Here is a 22,635-nt window from a genome sequence, read left to right as displayed (position 1 = left end):
AAGATAGAAAAGTGGTCCTATATTTTAGTGGGAGAGGTATACAAAACAATTTCAACCCAGTCTGATTTATGCTTCTTCAAACAATTTGAACCAAGTGAAATTTCTTTGTATAACTCTTGAACCCCAAATCTAATAAACTAACCAATCTTCAAGAATGTAACCTAAATCAGGGGACTTCCTTTAAAGATACATATTTATCCTAATAGTATCATCTCAGAACTTCAATGGGTTAATTGGGGTATAGAATTAGACATGTATTTAAATAAACGTAGCTTAAGGTATAGGAAACAAAACAAAACAAACACAACAAATTCACATGGGCTAAGCATCCTTTTCACTAAGAACTTGGTTCCCTGACTACCACCAGAGAAACTGAGAAAACGCTAGTGCCTAGTGGGCAGATGTTCATGGGGCAACAGCCTCCTTGAAGTGGGGGGAGAAGCCAAACCCGAAACCTTCTAGACATGTCTAGGGTCAGATCACTTAAATATCTTTACTTCTCTGGGCTGTTCCCTCATCTGAGCAATGGAGATGACTCCAATATATACTTCCTAGGGTTCTTAGGAGGATTAAATAAGATATCCATTGTTATGTCCTCAGCAGAGTGCTTGGCACATAGCAACTCCATAAATGAAACTCACGATGCTGTTACTAGCTCAGCACTGTATCCTTGTTTCATTTCATGAACTCAATCTCCATTTTTCTAAATGCTACTGCAATGGTCCATTCGTCTCAACGTTCAAATCAGTACATCTCAGATGGTCACTTCAACCTAATCCAATGTTTCCTTTCTGGAATACTTGTATTTGAGGTACTAGACCAAGGAGGATCGAGTCCATTGCAGAGAACCTTGCAAAGCTACAAGGAAGCAGAAGTCTACGGCTGAGACAGCCCTTGCTGACTTCAGACTGCAGGAATGGTTAGAAGGTCTTCCTTAGGATAAAGTAAAACTTGTCACCATTTAAATTCCACCATTGGGTCTTAACTCTTGCAGACCTGTAGAGCTAGTTAATTGAAGCCATCTTCTACATGACAGGTCTTCAAATACTTGAGACAGCTAGTGTATTCCAGCTAAGGCTTACTTTCTCTGTACCAAACATTCCCAGTGTCTTCAACTATTCCTAACATGATAGTTTATTTTTAATTTAAATTTTTTTTTTTTTGTCTTTTAAGGGCCACACCCTCAGCATATGGAATTTCCCAGGCTTGGGATGGAATCGGAGCTGTAGCACTGGCCTAAACCAGAGCCACAGCAACTTGGGATCCGAGCCACATCTGCAACCTACACCACAGCTCATGGCAATGCTGGATCCTTAACCCACTCAGTGAGGCCAGGGGTTGAACACACATCCTCATGGATGTTAGTTGTGTTCCTTACCACTGAGCCATGACAGGAACTCCCACATGACACAGTTTAAAAAAATGAGAGAGAATTCTTGTCGCCTAGATGATTATTCGCTGTCTTGCAGCTCATGGTATTAAGGAGATTTCATACTTCAAGGGGTGGAAGCTAAGATCTTGGGAGGATAGGAGGCAACACACACCTCAGTGACTTGCATTTGCTTGCAATCACCCTGTTTACTGGAGGCAGACCAAACCAAATTGCATAGTTAAGGTAAGCCCAAGAATCTTGGAATCAATGTTAGATTCTTTTTCTAAAGAGCCATCAGATAAAGGAGTAGAAGCTTTAAAATCTGATTAGAATGGACTGAAAATCAATGTCCTGATTTTAAACTGCCAACAGACTTTTTATAAAACAATAGCCAAAAAAAAAAACAAAAAAAAAAAAACAAAACACACCCAACCCCACTGAATTCGTTCTTGAGCTACATGGATGAGAAATTTTTGAGGACAATATTATTACAGGTATGGAACTATTTTTGGGTCATAATTTATGATAGAGCAAAAATCACCACCCAGGAGTTCCCTGGTGACTCATTGGTTTAAGGATCTGGTGTTGTCACTGCTGTGGCGTGGATTCCATCTCTGGTCCAGGAAATTCTGCATGCCGTGGAGCCACAAAACAAAACCAAACAGAACAAAAGAAAAACAACAAAAACCCACCACTCACATTACTAATGTACCAGCTTCCTCACTAGGTTCCTGAAGACTAGTTTCTTCCCTTTCTAATTTACTCCCCACACCACTCTTGAAAAACAAAGCCGATTATGTCATATCCCTGATGCAAAATCTCTCTTGGTCTCCTCAGTTGTTTAGATGACAACATACTAATTCCTCAACTGGAAATGAAAATTCTTGCATGCCCACAGCCCCTACCCCACATCTGCCTTTCTAGATCTCTGAGAGCTGCTACATCCCATTTTGTGTGCTTTGCTGTGTTAGTCTACATTCTGAACCCCAGCCAGCTTTGTGAGCTTTAGGTTCAGGCCAAAAAGAGGTGCCTACAATGGCAGTTCCTTACGGCTAAAGACTTGGGAAGATGGGGCCGCCAGGAGCCCCACCTATCATCCTCTTCCCTGGCATCGTTTCCTAGACATGTGGCAGGCTTGATCAGAATCCCAGGCCCTTGTCCTTTGCTGGTCTCCATGTACAGACGTATAGAAGAATTCACGTCCCCTAATTCCTCTGTAAAACCTCACCGAGCTCAAGATGTTGCTCAAATGCCACTCTCTCTGTGAAGCCTGTCTCCGTTTTCCTAGGCAGTGTGCTCCTGTGGGCTTATCCCACAATCCTTTCTGCTCCTGTGGGCTTACGTCCTATTTCTGGAAAAGCAGCTGCCAACTTATAATGTAATTTTTATCTCGACACTTCCTTTCCTTACTAGATTATAAGCCCCTTTGGAGTTCTAATTGAGGATTTGTGTCTTACTTTTGTGACCTCAGAACCCACCATGGTGCCTGTCACAGCGTGATCATCAATAAAAGGTTTGTTGAATAATAATGAAAGAGAACGTCTTCTGTCTTCTCTGTTTTGGCAAAAGAAAGCTGGTTTCATTAAAGTTGGGTTTCAGGAAAAAATGCCAAGAGAAGGGAAAGTAGAAATTGCGATGAATTTGTCATGACTGGTCAGTGTAATTATAAGACCTTGCCAAATAAGAAAAGATTATTTTAGTAGCCCTTTGCAACCTCTATCTTTAGAGCTAAAGAAATAAAATTTTAACGGGCATGTTTATTCAAGCCAGTGCACTAGCCAATTACGGCTCCGGTTCACTTGAAACTATCAAAGTTTAAAAAGTAAAAAGTAGTGCATGTGGTTACTTCACATCAATTATTGAACATTACTGGGTTTTCTCAGTCTAAACAGTTCATACATCTGGTGTCAAATTTTGTGTGTGTCAAATTTTTTTTTTAAGTATCTAAGTTGATCTGACAAACTAGTTGGTAACGTTTCTGCTTATTTCTATTTAATTGCTTCTCTAACAATGAGAAATTTTCTTTTTCTCTTTGATTGACATTTAAAAGGCACCAAAACCAATTGGACAGCCACATTCAGTATTTGCTTGCATCTGCATATTTGGGGGTTGCTAGTATTCAAGGTATCACAAGGGTATCCAATTCAAATATTTGCTGTATGTACAATATTCCCCAATATGGCATTTCTTGCAGCTGTTGTAATTCTTAGACCCCTACCATGTGAAATTAAACATAGTCTTCATATGGTAAGAACCTCTGGTTAGCAATCAGAATACTATTCTCAGAGGGTTGCTTTCGACTGTTGATCTCAACTGCAGACACCTCGACAAATGGTAGGAATGTTCTCTCCTCATTGGTTCTTCTCGTAAGATTGCAATTTCCTCCTTGGATAAGGAGAATGGATAAGGATTCAGTGACTAAGGCTCTTTGAAAATGAACTCTAAGTGCTCATCTTTTATAAATAACTGAACCTAAAATAACTTGGAACTGAGTGATTTTTTGTTGTTGTTGTTCCTCTTAATGGGAGATGAGCGACTGGGTACCTTGGACCTGCTCCATGTTTGTTAATTTAATCTAGAGTCCTAAACCCTATCATTGAAAAGCACACCAAACCAGAACATTTCTTTAAAAATAAAATCTGGGGAGTTCCCTTGTGGCCTAGCAGGTTAGGGATCTGGTGTTATCACTGCAGCAGCTTGGGTTCCGACCCTGGTCTAAGAATTTCCACAAGCTGTGGATGTGGCCAAAAAGAAAAAAAAAAAATCTGTTTGGAAAAATGGAAAACTCAAACTGGATTAATGGTTTTCAATTGGGCCAATTCCTCCCCCCATCTCCCCACCGACATTTGGTAACATCTGAAGATATTTTGGTTTGTCACAACCAATAAGGTACTACTGGCATTTTGGGTATAGAAATCCACAGTCATGCTTTTTTTTTTTCTGTTTTTTTTTTTTTTTTTTTTTAGGGTCATACCTGTGGCATATGGAAGCTCCCAGGCTAGGGGTTGAATCAGAGCTGCAGCTGCTGGCCTATGCTATAGCCTCAGCAACACCAGATCCAAACTACATCTTTGACCTACACCACAACTCATGGCATGCCAGACCCTTAACCCACTGAGCGAGGCCAGGGATCGAACCCGCATCCTCATGGATACTACTGAGGTTTGTAACTTGCTGAGCCACAGCTGCAACTCCTCACAGTCATCCAATTGTTCCTCTGGCAGTAAGTAGTGTGTCATTTTTCTCTGGTTACTTTCAGTATTTTTTTTTTGTCTTTAGTTTTCAGTTTGATTATCATGGATCTAGGTATGGACTTCTTTGGATTCATCTAATTTGGTTTCTGCTTAGTTTGGTTTTTTTTTTTTTTTTGGTAAGATTTTTATTTTTTCTATTATAGTTGATTTACAGTATTCTGTTAATTTACGCTGTAAAGTGACCCAGTCACATACACATGCACACACATATGTATATATGTATATATATTCTTTTTCTCACGTTATTTTCCATCGTGTTCCATCACAAGTGACTAGATATAGTTCCCTGTGCTATACAGCAGATCTCATTACTTACCCATTCCAAATGCAAGAGTTTGCATTTACTAACCCCAAACTCCAAGTCCATCTCACAGGTTCTGCTAATTTCTTGAATGTGTAGGTTTATCTCATTTGCCAAATTTGGGAAGCTTCCTTGCAGTTATTTTTTCAAATATATTTTCTATATATGCTCTCCTCTTTCTTCAAGGACTCTGCTGACATGAATATCAGGCCTTTTCGTATTGTCCCAGAGCTCCCTGAGGCACTGATTATTTTTTTTCCCAATCTTTTTTTCTTTGTCTTGTTCAGTTGGGTAATTTATATTAACCTTATCTTTAAGATAAACAGAAACATATTTTTCTTCTCTTATCGTCATTCTTCTATTGAGCCTATCTAGTGAGTTTTTAATTTTGGTTACTGTATTTTTCATTTGGTTTTCATTTTCCACTTGATTCCTTCTTTCTTCCTTCCCTCCTCCTCCTTTTCCGTCTCCTTCTTCTCCTTCTCCTCCTCCTTATTCTTTTTGGCTGAAAGATTTTATCTTTCCATCCGTTTTACCAATGTTTGCTCTCACTTCACGGAATATTTTTATCATGGTTGCTTTAAAAGACTTTTTTTAGATAATTCCACACTGTGTGACATTCAAAACTGGCCCTTTATTGATTGTCTTTTCCCATGTCAGTTGAGGTTTTCCCAGTTCTTTGCATGCTGAGTAATTTGGATTCTATTCTGGATATTTTGATTATTATGTTATGAGACTCTGGGTCTTATTTAAACCATATGTAGAATGTTGATATTTTTATCAACATATAAATTCTGACCAGACTTCTATGGGTGGTAGTTTCAACATCCATTCTGCTTCCAACACCTTTGTAGCACTATTTGGATCTGACCTGCATACACACCATACAGCAGCCAGTCTGGACCCCAGGCAGTGGTCTCTTCCTTAGCTCAGTTCTCAAGGTCTTTGATAGGTATACTGCTTAAGTTCAGACCCAAGCATGTGCAGGAGCGAGGCTCAGAGTTCATAAAGAACTTTATGAGGTCACTTTCTAAATCTACACCCTCTCTGTAGTCTCCCTAGCTCCTTCTGGTTCCTTGTGATGCCCCCCTTTTTCAGTCCTCTGACCAGAAAGCTAGTGCTTTAGTTAATCCACCCTGGCACACAGTTAGCCATGACTCATTTCTCCTCTGAATTCTCTCTCTTAGGAAGTAGACAGCCTATGACAGTGTTGCACAAATCCAGCCCTGTCACTACTGGATCTTGCTGAAATGCCTTGAAATGTCTGTTAAGTGGATGACGCTCATCTCTGGTCTCTAATACAGATGCAAGTATCCATTCTTTATTCATTCAGTAAATATTACAGAGTATCTGCTCTGTGCCAGTCACTGTTTCAGTGGACAGTACAAGATTCCTTCCCCTCAGGAACTTCCATGTGGGCAGACAGAAAGTGAACAAATATTAAGTAAATGTATAATATGCCAGAAAGCAACAAGTGCTAGAGAGGACGATAAAGTTAGGGAAGGGATGTGGGGATACTGCTTTCTACTCAGATGGAGGTGGGAGGGAAAAGAGTGAGCCAAGGAGGAACGAGATACACTTGAAGGTAAAAGGACTGTTCCAGTCTTTCCTATCATGCATTGCAAAGAGAACTTGGGAGGTCAGGTGGTTACCATCCGTATAGCTCAGAAGTTCCCTGATTTCATGTCTTTTCATTTTAGGTATCCTAACACTGTATATTCAAAGCACCGTTTTCAAGTCTATTTGGAGAGTAGGCTAATTCTTCATTAATAAACAGCATTAGGGCTGAATTAGTTACTGGATACGGTTCCCCACTTCTTTGTGGAAAATACTGAACTCACTCTGTGGTAAACACTGAACTGTACTTGGAGCCAGTTTCCTTAGGGTTTTGGTTTACAATAAATGTTTTCTTTGTGTCTTATACAATACATTCGTTGTTAAAAAAAAAATAAAATTGCATTACAGAGAAGCAAACAGAAGAAAATAAAAGTAAGTCAGAGATGCTCATTTAAATAATTTTGGCCTGTATACTTCCAGATTTTTTTTATCATCAGTATTTCAAGTGCTTTTTGATAACTATTCTCAATATACTATTACTATATCCTTTTGTGTGACATGTCCAACTTAGCTGACCTCAGAGATTTTAAGATTACCTCACTTTCCAAAGAGACACATGCATAACATCTGCTTAATGCTCTACTTAAAAGCCTTTAAAATTTTTTTTACAATCAAACCTACGTCATACAGAAGTACCTAGGCTAGGCCACAACATGGCAACACTGGATCCAAGCCACATCCATGACCTACACCACAGCTTGCAGCAATGCCAGATCCTTAACCCACTGATCGAGGCCAGGGATTGAATTCGCATCCTCACAGACACTATGTTAGGTTCTAAACCCACTGAGCCACAACAGGATCTCTTCTAATTACAACTCTTTAATGAAGCCTCCCAACTGATGGTGAATGCTCTTATCTAGTAACTCGCTTGCTATATTTATAGCTAGGTCAATCACATATGTCCTGTTGTCACTAAGTAATAAAGGCAACAACATAAAGGCAAGAATAGCAACACCAACAACTGCTATTTATTAAGCACTACTACATGCCAGCCATTCTGATAAGCAATTTATAAATATAAATTAAATACAGTTTCTAAAATACTTTAGAAAACTACATCACCATAGGAAATGAAAGTAGTTTGCTTATGATTTACTTCTAGAAAAATAAGTTAACCAGAGGAATGATAAAAACTTAAGAGAACCAGCTACTAGTGTCAGCTCGAACTATTCATAATTATTTATATAGGCTTCATCAATAATTAAGCCGTCCCTTGAGGCCACCTGAATACCATTTAATTCTTCTGCTACACTGCACTGAAATGCTTTGAAAAAGTTCCTCTTGCTATATTATTTACAACAGTTGCATCAGCATCCTAAATCACATGTAGGGGCTCTCTGCTAATAAAAGTCAGTTTATTTTTCAGGGGACAGATTACTCATTGGTAAATCATAGCAGTGACCATGTTTAGTCTAGGAAGGCAAAAAGTAAGAATTTCATCCAAGGCATGAAATTCTAATGCCACCCTTTGACCTAATAATCCTGATTCAAGGACTGCAGCATAAGAAAAATATTAAAGATATGTGAAAGACTTAAATGTCCAACAACAGGAAAATAACACAGTCATGCAGATAGTGAAACATTATGCAGGCATGAAGTCTCCTGTTTTCAAAGATTACTAATAGACATGGGAAATACTTTTTAATTAAAAAAATTTTTTTTATTACTCAATGAATTTATTACATTTATAGTTGTACAATGATCATCACAATCCAATTTTATAGTATTTCCATCCCACAACCCCAGTGTATCCCCCCACCCTGCAAACTGTCTCCTTCGGAAACCATAAGTTTTTCAAAGTCTGTGAGTCATTATCTGTTCTACAAAGAAGTTCAGTCTATCCTCCTTTTTTCGGATTCCATATGTCGATGAAAGCATTTGATGTTGGTGTCTCATTGTATGGCTGACTTCACTTAGCATGATAATTTCTAGGTCCATCCATGTTGCTGAAAATGATGGCAAATTTTGTTCCTTTTAATGGCTGAGTAATATTCCATTGTGTATATGTACCACATCTTCTGGATCCACTCCTCTGTTGATGGACATTTAGGTTGTTTCCATGTCTTGGTTATTGAAAATAGTGCTGCAATGAACATCAGAGTACATGCGTCTTTGTGAGTCATGGTTTCTCTGGAGAGATGCCCAGGAGTGGGATTGATGGATCAAATGGTAGTTCTATTTTTAGTTTCTGAGGAATCTCCACACTGTTTTCCGCAGTGGTTGCACCAATTTATAATCCCACCAACAGTATAATATGGTTCCTTTTTCTCCACACCCTCTCCAGCACTTATTGTGTGTAGACTTTTTGATGATGGCCATTCTGGCTGGTGTAAGGTGGTATCTCATAGTGGTTTTGATTTACATTTCTCTAATAATAAGTGATGTTGAACATCTTTTCATGTGTTTTTTGGCCATCTGTATGTCTTCTTTGGAGAACTTTCTGTTTAGATTTTCTGCCCATTTTTTGATGGGGTTGGGTTTTTTTTGTTTGTTTGTTTGTTTGTTTTGCCATTTCTTGGGGCGCTCCTGTGGCATATGGAGGCTCCCAGGCTAGGGGTCTAATCGGAGCTGTAGCTGCTGGCCTATGCCAGAGACACAGCAACATGGGAGCTGAGCCTTTTCTGCAACCTACACCACAGCTCACGGCAACGTCGGATCCCCAACCCACTGAGCAAGGCCAGGGATCGAACCCGCAACCTCATGGTTCCTAGTTGGATTTGTTAACCACTGCGCCACGACGGGAACTCCAAGGGGTTGTTTGTTTTTTTTGGTATTGAGCTGCAGAAGGTGTTTATAAATTTTGGAGATTAATCTGTTGTCAGTTGATTCATTTGCAAAGATTTTCTCCCATTCCATGGGTTGTCTTTTCATTTTGTTTAGGGTTTCCTTTGCTGTGCAGAGACTTTTAAGTTTAATTAGGTCCCATTTGTTTATTTTTGTTTTTACTGTCCTTACTCTAAGAGGTGGATCTGAGAAGATGTTGCTGTCATTTATGTCAGAGTGTGTTTGGCCTATGTTTTCCTCTAAAAGTTTTAGGAAAATACTTTTATAATAATATTTTCCATGAAAAGGATAGGTTCTCAGGCTATCTGCAATGAAATCTCAATTTTGTAAAAATAAATATATATTTTGTATAGCACACATATTGTTTACATATATGAATACCAAAAAGATACAGCCAGAAAGTAGGTAGTATTAATATGGGTACTTTATTTCAATTCATGTATTTTTTGTTTTCTAAATTTCTATAATGAATATATATTTTTATATTCAATAAGAAATAGATTTGCCATTTTCAGATTTTTTAAAATTCTGGGATTTTTTTCTTCAAAACAAGGTTAGAGCCTTAGAGATTTGTAGCAGACGAGTACTTTTTATTAATTTAAAGCACCTGTTTGAATATTAGCTTATTTTAAATAGTCTAATTGGAAACACAGAGGGTTGTTCAGGGATTAAGATGCTGGAGGAATAAGATGTGGCACTCATCTTCTCTCAGAAAATATATTTTAAAAAAATCTACATGTAGAATGATGTGCACAGAACATCTACTGAATGCTGGCAGAAGACCTTAAACCTCCAAAAAGGGCAAGAAACCCTGCACATAATTGCATAGAACAGAAGGGGAAAAAGAAGAGCTGGGGGGGGGAGAATCAGATGGAGCTGTGAAAGAGGAAAGGAACACACACCCTGGGAAGTCACCTAATCGACAGGGAGATGAGCTGAGAGGGAGGGACCTCACAGCCTTGGAGAAAGCACAGCAGGTGGACAGAGGAGGGCAAAGCAGGGTGAGAGCTGCACAGACTATCTGTACCACCGCCCCTGGACGCCACAGACTAAGACCCATGGAAGGGGATTGGGTGCTGAGACTCAGCCTCTAGAGGTCAGTTCCAGGAAGAGGACTAGGGTTGGCTGTGTGGAGACAGCCTGAGAGGCTAGGGAGTTGTGTGCCATGGGCTGGGGAGCACAGCACCCCAGCTGAGGGAACCTGGGAGGAGGCCTGGGCCCGCAGGCTTAGCAAGGCACCACTGGTGGGGAGAAGGGGTAGACTGCCACAGGAATATCTTTCTCTGTGAATGTGTGGACTCTCACATGGCGGAACACATTTGGCACAGCCTGCAGCCTATGGGCCACCTCTTGTGCTGCCTACGGGTGATGGGATGCCTCTGATGTGGGCTAAGCACAATGGGGTGCCTCTTGCATGGTCTACATGTGGCAGAGGCAAACTCAGTCATCTCAGACTCCAGGGGTGGGCGTGGCCCACCACCACTAGGGATCCATGAATAGCTGCCACCTATGGCCCCAGTTACCTCAGAGGTCAGCACAGAGGAGGGCACTGCAACAGAGCACCACCCGTTGTTTCTCTCACTCCCCTGGGAAGGAAGATGCCCTGCTGCTGTCACTGCCAAACACTCTGGGAGCTGCTTATACCTGCCTGAGGGTCACTGCCACTTCCCAGGGCCCTGCAACTAGGAGTAACCTGTGCCATCTCCCTGCAGGTCCTTGCCACTGTCAAGTGCCCAGTAAGCAGGCACTGGCTATTAACCCCATCCATTGCCTCCATCTCCCTGGAAGCACACACAGCACCCTATCAAGGAGATAACAGACTGCACATGCTGAAGAAAGAGACAGCAAGCATCTAAACCATAAGCAGTCCTTATGCCAAAAATAAACAGTAAGCTCTCACAAAATACTCAGAGCACTTGCACATATAAATAGCCCTCCAAGAATACAGAAGTTGTTTTCCCTAAACTCACAGAATAAGAAAAATATAAGCAAAATGAAGAAGCTCAGGAACCATTCCCAGTTAAAAGAACAGGAGAATTCCCCCAAAGGAGCAAACAAAGAAACAGACCTCTGAAGTCTTATGGACACCAAGTTCAAGAAGGACATAGTGAAAATACTGAAGGAATTAAGAGCGAAAATGAAGGAATTAAGAGTGGATATGAACAGTAATGCAGATTACTTTAGAAAGGAACTAGAAAACATAAGGAGGAGCCAAGAAAAATTAGAAAATTCATTTGCAGAGACCCAAGCTGAGTTAAAGGCACTGAAGAGCAGAATGAATAATGCAGAGGAACAAATTAGTGACTTGGAAGATAGAATAATGGAAATCACCCAATCAGGACAGCAGACAGAAAACCAAATGAAAAAACATGAGAGCAATATAAGCGATCTAAGGGATAATATAAAGTGGGCCAATCTATGCAAAATAGGGATTCCAAAAGAAGAAAAAGAAAAGACAACTGAAAATAATCTTGAAGAAATTATGGCTGAAAACTTCCCGAATCTAAAGGAACAGATATCAAGATACAGGAAGCATGGAGGGCCCCAAACAAGCAGAACCCAAATAGGCCCAAACCAAGGCATATTATAACTAAATTGACAAAAGTTAAAGATAAAGAGAGGATTCTAAAGGCAGCGAGAGAAAAATGAACATTTAATTACAGGGAACCCCTATAAGGTTGCCAGCTGATTTCGCTAAGGAAATACAACAGGCCAGAAGAGAGTGGCAAGATACACTCAAAGTTCTAAAAGGGAAACATTTGCAGCCTAGAATACTGAACTCAGCAAGAATATCATTTAAAACAGAAGGAGAAAGAAACCTAAAGTCAGTAGAAGGAAGGAAATCATAAAGATCAGAGAGGAAATCAATAAAATAGAGATTCAAAAAAAATCAATAAAATAGAGATTTAAAAAACAATAGAAAAATAATCAATAAAACCAAGAGCTGAAAGGGTAAGCAAAATTGACAAACTTCTGGCCAGACTCACCAAGAAGAGAAGAGAAGAACTCAAATACACAAAATAAAAAATAAAAAAGGAGAAAACTCAACGGATACTGAAGAAACACACACACAAAATAAGAGAATACCACAAACAATTATATGCCAACAAATCTGACAACCTAGGAGAAATGGACAACTTTCTAGAGACATACAGCCTGCCGAAACTGAATCAAGAAGAAACAGATCAATTGAATAGACTGATCACTAGAAATGAAATTGAATATGTAATAAAAACACTTCCTACAAACAAAAGTCCAGGACTAGATGGCTTCACAGGCAAATTCTACCAAACATAGAAAGAAGAACTTATACCCATCCTCCTTAAACTTTTCCAAAAGGTTGAAGAAGGAATAATCCCAAAGACATTCTATGAAGCCTCCATCATCCTAACACCAAACCCAGACAAAGATACTATAAAAAAAGAAAGCTACACGCCAATATCTTTGAAGAATATAGATTCAAAATTTCTCAACAAAATTTAGGGAACCAAATCCAACAACACATAAAAAACATCATATGCCACGACCAAGTGGAATTCATCTCAAGTTCATGAGGATGGTTCAGCATACACTAATACATCAATGTCATACACCACATTAATAAAAGAAAAGTAAAAAGGCACATGATCATCTCAAAAGATGCCTAAAAAGCATTTGACAAAGTCCAACATCCATTCATGATAAAAACTCTTACCAAAGTGGTCTAGTGGGACCATACCTTAACATAATAAAAGCCACTTATGACAAACCCACAGCCAATATAATACTCAGTGGAGAAAAGCTGAAAGCCTTCCCAGTAAAATATGGAACAAGACAAGATTGCCCACTCTCACCACTTTTACTCAACATAGTACTGGAAGTCCTAGTCACAGCAATCAGATGAACAAAAGAAATAAAAGGTATCCAAACTTGAAGAAGAGGGGTATATGCAGATGACATGACTATAATCAGAAAACCCTAAGGACTCAAAACAAAAACTACTCGAACTGATCAACAAATTCAGCAAAGTAGCACGATACAAGATTAACATTCAGAAATTGGTTGCCTCTCTGTGTATTAAAAATCAAATATTAGAAAAGGAATATAAAAATATGACACATTTTAAAATCACACCCCCAAAAATTAAATACTGGGGAATAAATCTGACCAAGGAGGTGAAAGACTAATATACTGAGAGCTATAAAACATTAATCAAAGAAATTAAAGAGGACTCAAAGAAATGGAAAGATATTCCCTGCTCCTGGACTGGAAGAATCAACATCATTAAAATTGCCATACTCCCCAAAGCAATCTACAAATTTAATATGATCCCTATCCAATTACTCATGATATTTTTCACAGAACTAGAATATACAAACAATCCCAAAATTTATATGGAATCATAAAAAAAAAAAAAAAAACAGAATTGCCAAAACAATCCTGGGGAACAACAACCAAACAGGAGGCACAACTCTCCCAGACTTCAAGCAATATTACAAAGCTACAGTAATCAAGACAGTGTGGTACTGGTATAAAAACAGACATACAGACCAATGGAACAAAACAGAGAACCCAGAAATAAACCCAGACACCTACAGTCAATAAATCTTTGACAAAGGAGGCAAGAATATAAAATGGGAAAAAGACAAGGTTTCTCAGCACGTGGTGCTGGGAAAACTGGACAATGGAATACTATACCGCCATAAAAAGGAAAAAATAACGCCATTTGCAGCAACATGGATGGAACTAGAGGGACTCTTCTTAAGTGAAGTAAGTCAGAAAGAGAAAGACAAACACCCTCTGATATCACTTATATATGGAATCTAATATGTGGCACAAATGAACCTATCTACAGAAAAGAAACAAACTCATGGACATGGAGAACAGACCTGTGGTTGCCAAGGTGCGGGGGAGATGGACTAGGAATTTTGGGTTACTAGACGCAACCTATTGCATTTGGAGTGGATAAGCAATGAGATCCTGCTGTATAGCACAGGGAACTATATCTGATCACTTGTGACAGAATGTGATGGAGGATAATGTGAGAAAAAGAACATATATATATCTATATATATATATAGATATAGATACACACACACACACACACACATATAACTGGGTCACTCTGCTGTATAGCAGAAATTGACAGAACATTGTAAATCAACTATAATAAAAATTATATACATAAAAGTTTTTTTTTTTTGTTTGTTTTTTGTTTTTTGGTGGGGGGTGGGGTGGGGTGGTGGTGGGATGCCTGTGGCATAGGGAAGTTTCCAACCCAGGGATCAAACCTGTGCCACAGCAGTGACAATGCTGGATCCTTAATCCGCTGTGCCACAAAAGAACTCCAAACACAGCATTTTCTTCCCCCATGAAATGTCTTGTTTTCTTTCATACTAGAAAGCTACATTGAGTAAGATTGGCTCTGATCAAAATTTTCAAACGACTACGAATTTCTTAATATTGCTAGTAATCTCTCCTTCCTTTCAGATCAGGTCAGACAATCAACAATACCAAAAGTGGGTTAATTTAATTCCTGTGAGTCTGAATCTGATAACCTATGGCATTTATGCCAAAGTGAGGTAATTCTTGGTGGCCTGCAGCCAATCTCTGCTGCTTTGAATCCCTGCCTATAACTTGGAAAAGTGACAGATTTTTCTGCCTCATTTAGAAAAATCATTCTTCAGGGTTTTCATTAGAAAGGAATAAGGCCAAGAATCAGAGGATCCCACTTCTCAGAGGTTTCTAACCTGTGCATTATGTAACATCTCCACTTACCAATGAAAAACACTGAGTTACAGTAACTGTAAATTATCTAGGACCTACAGGCAAAGACAAGAAGATGTACCAGCCAGCAGGCTCTGAAAATTATATCCTGAAATGTGGATTATAATCCTTTTTCAGGAGTCCCTGTTGTGGTTCAATGGGATTGGCAGCATCTTGAGAGTCCTGGGACATAGGTTCCATCCCCAGCCCAACACAGTGGGTTAGGACGAAGTGTTGTCACAGCTGTGGCTTAGGTCAAGGCTGTGGCTCGGATCTCATCCCTGGCCTGGAAACGCCATAGGCCATGGGGCAGCCACCACCCCCCAAATCCCTGTTCACTGGGCAACTGTAGGGGTGCATGAGTTCCTATGTGAAAAACTTAGAACCTGGTGCAGGACGCACGCACAGTTAGAATTCCGTTAAGTGGAGATGTTTTTATGTCATTATTATTGGTGAAGAAACAAAATAAATTATACTTGCACACATATTTATGCAAACCAAGGATAAAAATGTTAATAATTTGAAAACAATCCATGGGGAAATGACAGACTTCAAGATAATTTACAACATGCAGAGATAATTTAACATACGCAAATGCTATCATTTTTTGGTGCTCCCTGTCAACCACCTACTTGTATGAACACTTTTAAAATCGGTAAAGAAGATGATGTGATAAGGTGCTTGAACAAAGTGATGATGGCAAGCTGGCTGTGCTCTTTCCTACAATGGTGACTGCTGACACTCATTACGTCTTATGTGCAACATAACAAACTGCACATTTTCTGGCTGCAGCACCAGCCCAGATGCAGCCCATGCTCTTCCAGCATGAGTAATGGAAAGAAGGCAGCAAAATCTCATCCCTCCAGGAGGCAGGGCCAGAGAACAGGGAAGAGGCACCTCATTCCCCCTTGTTCTTCAGGAAAGTAAGGGCTGCGAATGAAACAAACCCATGTGTACGAGTCTCCAATGTCTGACTGTCTCCCAAAACATCCAAGCAGAACTTAAAGAGAGTAAGAGCAGAGTTCCCACCCTGTCTGTGCTTATGCTGTCCATACCTAACAGCGGGGCTGGAAGTGAATAACTCACGTTGCTGAATGAATGAAGAAATCAATGAAGGCTCAAAGTTAAGACTGCCCACATGAACTAGCTGTGGGGGACCTGAGAGGCACAGGAGGTGCCCACCAACATCGTATTCACTGGCTTTCCCCCTAATTTCCCATTAATGGTTGAAATGCGAGGACCAAGATTTTCATTCAGCTACAAGCAAGGGTGCTGGAGCATCTCTCGGAGTCTGCTTACAAATATGGTTGGGAACCTCATAATAAATGAGATACAAATAACACGTGATGATCTGGACGTGTTTATCACAGCGTGTGCTACACAGTCTCTTCAGAAAGAGGACACATTGAGTATAATGTCTGGTATACTCTCACATTACATAATTATTGCAGGTGCTTGGAGTAAGTGTTTACAACATAGATAATAACTGTGCTAATAGCTAAAAGTTAGTTAGACTGTATCAAATCCAGACCCTGGGGTAAGTGGCTTTTTCATGTAAGACTCAGGAATTTTCCACATGATTATTGAACGAGGTTACTATATCTACTTTACAGATGCTTACCAGCTTTACAAATACTCCCGGGGCCGCAGAGATAACAAGAGTGACAAAACCAAGATTGATACCCAAAATATCTGGTATGAGAGCCTTAGAAATGAATCACTATGTCAATCTGACCAACAGGCTTCATTTACAGCTCTTGAGGCCTGCATTTGAAATAATGGATATTTGAATAATTGGGTATTGCTGTGTTTTTAAAAAACCTTCCCTTTTTCTCCCTTTCAAAACTCTGTCAAGCATAGGCAACAATTCCTAAAACTGGTTTATGATGTGATGCCTTGAAGCTGCTCCCTATACCTATGCATGGAACTAGGTATTCCTGTGTCTTCCTGATTATTATATCCATTGGGAAACAAAACATTTCTAGAATTTCCTGCTCCAAACTCTTTCTTCGATACAACAGTTTGGATAAAAGGATTCTTGGGCCGTGACTGCACTGACTATGATACAGCTGTGTAAGAGTCTGAACCTGTCCAGCGCCCAGCATGGATCCGGATCTCCATACAGGCAGGGGGATATTTTTGAAAAATGAGGAAGTCACAAAAATCCCCTCCCAATAAGAATAGGCATTATGCTCACTAAGGACTCCACATAAGTTAGTTCTAAAGGTCACCTCAGACTGGCTCTGATCATTTCCTTCTGTTCCGATTAAAAAAAAAAAAAAAAAGGCTTCTGGAACTGTAACAATGGAAGAAGAACTGGAGAGGGTTTGGTGACTAAAAAAAAAAAATGGAAAAGACAAGTCTTGCTTTTTAATCTAAAGGGATCTGGAATTCTCTGGAACTTGACAGATGTAGGTCCTGGCTTCCTATCTTTGCAGATGACAAATGTCTTAGTGGGCTGAAAGGGCTCCTCAGGGGCCTCTAGTCTCTCCCCTCTTGTTCCTTCTTTTTCCCAGCAATAATACACATGGAGGAGTTCCCATTGTGGCACAGCAGAAACGAATGTGAACTGGTATCCATGAGGATGCAGGCTCGATCCCTGGCCTCGATCAGTGGGTTAAGAATCCGGCGTTGCCATGAACTGTGGTGTAGGTCACAGAGGTGGCTCAGATCCCACATTGCTGTGGCTCTGGGGTAGGCCTGCAGCTGCAGCTCTGATTTGACCCCTAGCCTGAGAACTTCCATATGCCAGGGGTGTGGCCCTAAAAAAGCAAAAAAAAAAGGACAACAACAACAACAATAATAATAATAATATACATGGAAAGGTGAGTTGTGTCAACTGCTGGTAGGACTTAATACCTGTCATTATAATGACTGTTATCTTTCCAGCTGGTCAGCAATACTTAGGTGTGAGAAGACCATTCACCCCACTAAATGCCAAAGTAAACAGGAGTCTGCTATAAACAGGCAGTTTCCAAGGATTTTAATTCTTTGAGTTCCAGACAATCTGGATAAGAAGAGAACTTACAGGTAGCAAAGCAGCAGGCATGGGGTGTGTGTATGTATTTATTGCACATTCCTCAGATTCTTTTTCAAGAGTCAAGAACTTATTCTAACTACTGGGAATATTGGCTGCTGACTGTTGAAACTCACAGCTGATCCCTCTCTGGGAATCACCCATGGGAATCATCCCCACTGCAGGAATACTCAGCCCCTCCAATGCCAGTGTCTGCAAAACAAAGGCGTGGCCTTCTCTGAGATAAACTTCAAAGGGCCATCCCAACCTGAGAGCCCCCATGGGCTCAGCTTCCCCCTCTGCCAGTCCTGCCCTCCCCACTCCCTTAAACAGAGGAGAGAGCACACTCCTGAATCATCTTCGAAGATCACAAAGGTACAAGACTTGGGATTCATATCCAAATCCATTTGACTCTCAGCCCTAAGTTCCCATCAACTTAAAGAAGACCTTGACTTTGATGTACAAAACACAAATCCTTACATCTGAGCGAGACATACAAAATCCCTCTCCCCACCTTTTTTAATGGCCACACCTCCAGCATATAGATGCTCCCAGGCTAGGGGTCCGATTGAAGCTGCAGCTGCCGGCCCACACCACAGCCACAGCAACACCAGATCTGAGCCGCGTCTGCAACCTACGCCACAGCATGGGGCAACGCTGGACCCTTAACCCACTGAGCGAGGCCTGGGATCAAACCTGCATCCTCATGGAGACAACGTCAGGTCCTTAACCCACTGATCCACAATGGGAACTCCCAAAGTCCCTTTTTACATGGCTGTCCTTTCTGGGCTCACACCCCATCACTCAGCCACTCCCATACAACCCCTGGTCCAGTCACACCAACATCTTTCCCTTCCCTGGACATCTCTGCTTTCCCTGGAATAGTTGTCCTTGTCTGCTTGATGACCACCCTCTGCTCCTACTGGTCCTGCTCCAAGTGAAGAATTTCCTGGCCCCTCAGTAAGGTTAAGATCTCTAGCCTTCAAGCTTCTATAACTTAGCGGGGGTACCTGTTAATTACCGTAATGGATTCTTTGTAGGCAGGAAGTGTCTTTTAACTCTGCTTCCCAGCCTGGATTTTAGAGATGTTTTGTTGAATGGATACATAAATGAACTCAATGGAGGGGCTGGTCCCAGAGGCCCTGGCTGAAAGGTTGCCAGCATCCCCAAGACTGGGAAGCATCACAGAGCACCACACAAATTCGGATAATCTGTGACCTCCCTGAATAGGAGGACTAGGTTTTCTTCATGAAAGTAGCCTTTCCAAGATCTAACACCATCTCCTGCTCATCGAAGATGAGATCCAAAAAGTCCAAATGTACTTGGAGAATAGACTTGTGGCTGCCGTGGGGGAGAGGGAGGGAGTGGGAGGGATCGGGAGCTTGGGCTTATCAGACACAATTTAGAATAGATTTACAAGGAGATCCTGCTGAGTAGCATTGAGAACTATGTCTAGATACTCATATTGCAACAGAACAAAGGGTGGGAGGAAAAATGTATACATGTAAGAATAACTTGATCCCCATGCTGTACAGCAGGAAAAATAAAATAAAATTTAAAAAAAAGTCCAAATGAGGTCTTGGCTGACACACGAGAAAATTTCTTCACTTTCATGGCTCAGTCTAAACTATTATTTAACCTCTGTTTTAAGACACATAGGCTATGTCTCTTTTCTTCCTCTTCTTTTTAAAAAAATTTTCTTTTTATGGCCACCCCTGTGGCATATAGAAGTTCCCAGGCTAGGGGTCAAATTGAAGCTGCAGCTGAGGGCTACACCACAGCCACAGCAACACTGGATCCAAGCCACATCTGCAACCTACGTCAAAGCTTGTAGCAACACCGGATCCTTAACCCACTGAGCGAGGCCAGGGGTCAAACCTACATCCTTGCAGAGACCATGTGGGGTTCTTAACCCACTGAGCCACAACGGGCACTCCTTCTTGTTAATTAACGTGTCCTTCCAAATTTTAAAAAAATTTCTCCTTTTGTTTGAACCCCCTCCCCCCCCCCCATTTAACAAAGCAAAAGACAGCTGAAGAGTTTGCTAAATTCCATTTTTAGGTTAGAAATCAAATCGAATGTGGAAATATCAAACATGACTACAAAATCTCCCAGCTGGCGTGCATAACACTACATCTTTGTTTTAAGGGGTCTTTTTGAAATATAAATATGTTGTTAATCTACAAGGTGGTTTTCCCCCCACTTTCCGAAACTAATAATCACTTACTGAGTAGAGATACAGATATTGACACAGGCACCAAACACCACTGGTATGAAGCTGAGGAGGTGGGGAGAACCCTTGTCCCATAAACATAAAAACCGAAAGCCAGTCTCATCGGGAAAGTAGCTGCATTCTCTACACAGGAAATGGTCCAATTTTGTTATTGTTCTCAACAAAAATGTCCAAACAACAAAAAAAAATTGCTGTGAGCTGGCTGAGACTTATAACCATGATAAGAAGCCTTAAAGCCCAGTTCCTTTTTTTTTTTTTTTTTTTTTTAAGGGGATTTGGGAAGGAGGAAGCTCTCTGGCATGTCATGTAAGGGATTGAATTTTCCGTGCCCTGTGGAATTTTTTTCATATCACTCTCTCACAGCTAGTTGGTGGGGGTGAGAAAGAAACTATAATAACATTTTCCCCAAGAGAGCCGTCCATCTGGTTATCTTATTCTTCACAAGTCTCTCTCTGATCGTGTGTGAGCCCCAAACACAGAACTTAAAGCTTTTCCTCTCTGGTCTGATTCTTTTATAACTACAGGCAGTCTGTTCCTGAGAACAGAGGTGCAATTTGCAGGTAACGTCTCATTTCAAGATTCTGCTCACATTGCTCAGGGCACAGGTTCAGTGCTTTGCAACTCTATGAGAATGCCTACTCGGTTTTAACTTTTTATTCTGTGCCTTTAAAATATCCGTTTGTTTGTTTATTTAGTTATTCTTTGAAGGCTGTACCTGCGGCATATGGAAATTCCCAGGCTAGGGGTCGAACTGGAGCTGCAGCTGCCAGCCTACACCACCTGCCAAGGCAACACTGGATCTGAGCCGCAACTGTGACCTACAACATGACCTGCAGCAATGGCAACGCTGGATCCTTAACCCCTGAGCAAGGCCAGGATTGAACCTGCATCCTCACGGACACTATATTGGTTTCTTAACCTGCTGAGCCCCAGTGGGAACTCCCATTTATTTTTTGAACCTAGTATTAAAGGACTACAATTAAGTAATGAAGGCAGCAGAGCCCTCTCAGGCTTGGTTACGGGCAGGCGGTTACAGGAAGGCATACTCTGGAAGGAATGATGGCACATACCTTTTTAAACATCCTAGTGGAATCCTCACTTATCTGCATGAACCGCATAATCACATTGTTCAGATATATGTCACTCAAGGTGGCGTGATCTTTGCTTTCTCTCCTCACTTGGTTCAGGAGCAAATACCAGCAGTTCACTGGAGACAACAAGTTCTGGTCCTTCCTAAGAAGGGAAGAAAAGAGAATCACTGTCAATTTCAGAGCTGCCCCACTCTGCTGATGGAAGTCACCGCAGCAAGCTAGAAGCCGCAACAGACAGACATTGTCCCTGTTCTCTCTACTCTGGGCATGGCTCAGAGCGAGACACTCCACAGCCAGAAGAAGGGCTTTCCAGGCTGGGATGGCACCAAGCCAGCAACTCCCTGGCCTTGGAAGAAAAAACTTGGACCAAGACCAACCAGTCCAAACCCACACTCCTGACGAGGGCTATGAGACCGAACATACCAAGGACTCTGGCAGGCCTTTAGCTTTAAACACCCCAGTGGAGAAAGCAGTTTATGTTTACATAACAATCTATTGACTGCTGTCTCGCAGGCAGACTGTGGTTTACCACTGAACACAAAGCCTGCTTTGAATGGCCAGTCTGTTGTTGGAAAAGAGATCTGGCTAGGTATACTTTCCATGGAACATAAATTTCTGGATGATTTACTAATGCCCTGATACATAACCTCCAGCCTCCCCAGAAGTGTTCCTGGGCAGCAGGACTTTGGAGCCCTGGCTCGAGTCTCCTGAACAGACTCAGCCACAAAGGAGAACAAAATAATGCCATTTTCAGCAACATGGACGGAACCAGAGGCTCTCATACTAAGGGATGTAAGTCAGAAGGAGAAAGACAAATACCACAAATACCATATGCTATCACTTATATCTGGAATCTAATATACAACACAAATGAATCTATCTACAGAAAAGAAACAAACTCACGGACATGGAGAACAGACTTGTTGTTGTGAAGAGAGAGAGGGAGGGACTGGAAGTTTGGGGCTAGTAGCTGCAAACTGTTGCATTTGGAGTGGATAAGCAATGAGATCCTGCTGTATAGCACAGGGAGCTATATATCTGATCATTTGTGATGGAATGTCATGGAGGATAATGTGAGAAAAAGAATATGTAAATGTATAACTGGGTCACTTTGCTGTGCAGCAGAAATTGACAGAACATCGTAAATCAACTATACTAAAAAAATTTAAAAAAAAAAAAAGGAACCAAGAAGTTGACTGGCTTAGGACTTGTCACATGT

At 40.9% G+C, this 22,635-nt stretch overlaps 1 protein-coding gene across 3 annotated transcripts in view; it reads right to left on the bottom strand.

The window, feature by feature from the left end:
* The window catches only part of SRGAP1 (SLIT-ROBO Rho GTPase activating protein 1), a 304,168-nt gene that overhangs the window by 132,129 nt on the left and 149,404 nt on the right, over positions 1-22,635 (bottom strand). For all 3 annotated transcript variants that reach the window (XM_021091938.1, XM_013997691.2, XM_021091939.1), the window contains exon 3: positions 21,396-21,558. In XM_021091938.1, the coding sequence (XP_020947597.1) occupies positions 21,396-21,558 (163 nt within the window). The remainder of the gene's footprint in view (positions 1-21,395; positions 21,559-22,635) is intronic.

Source organism: Sus scrofa, chromosome 5, assembly GCF_000003025.6.
Source record: "Sus scrofa isolate TJ Tabasco breed Duroc chromosome 5, Sscrofa11.1, whole genome shotgun sequence".
NCBI classification, from domain to species: Eukaryota; Metazoa; Chordata; class Mammalia; order Artiodactyla; family Suidae; genus Sus; species Sus scrofa.
The sequence above is the reverse complement of the archived record's forward strand: the minus strand, read 5'-3'. Positions and strand labels throughout refer to the sequence as shown.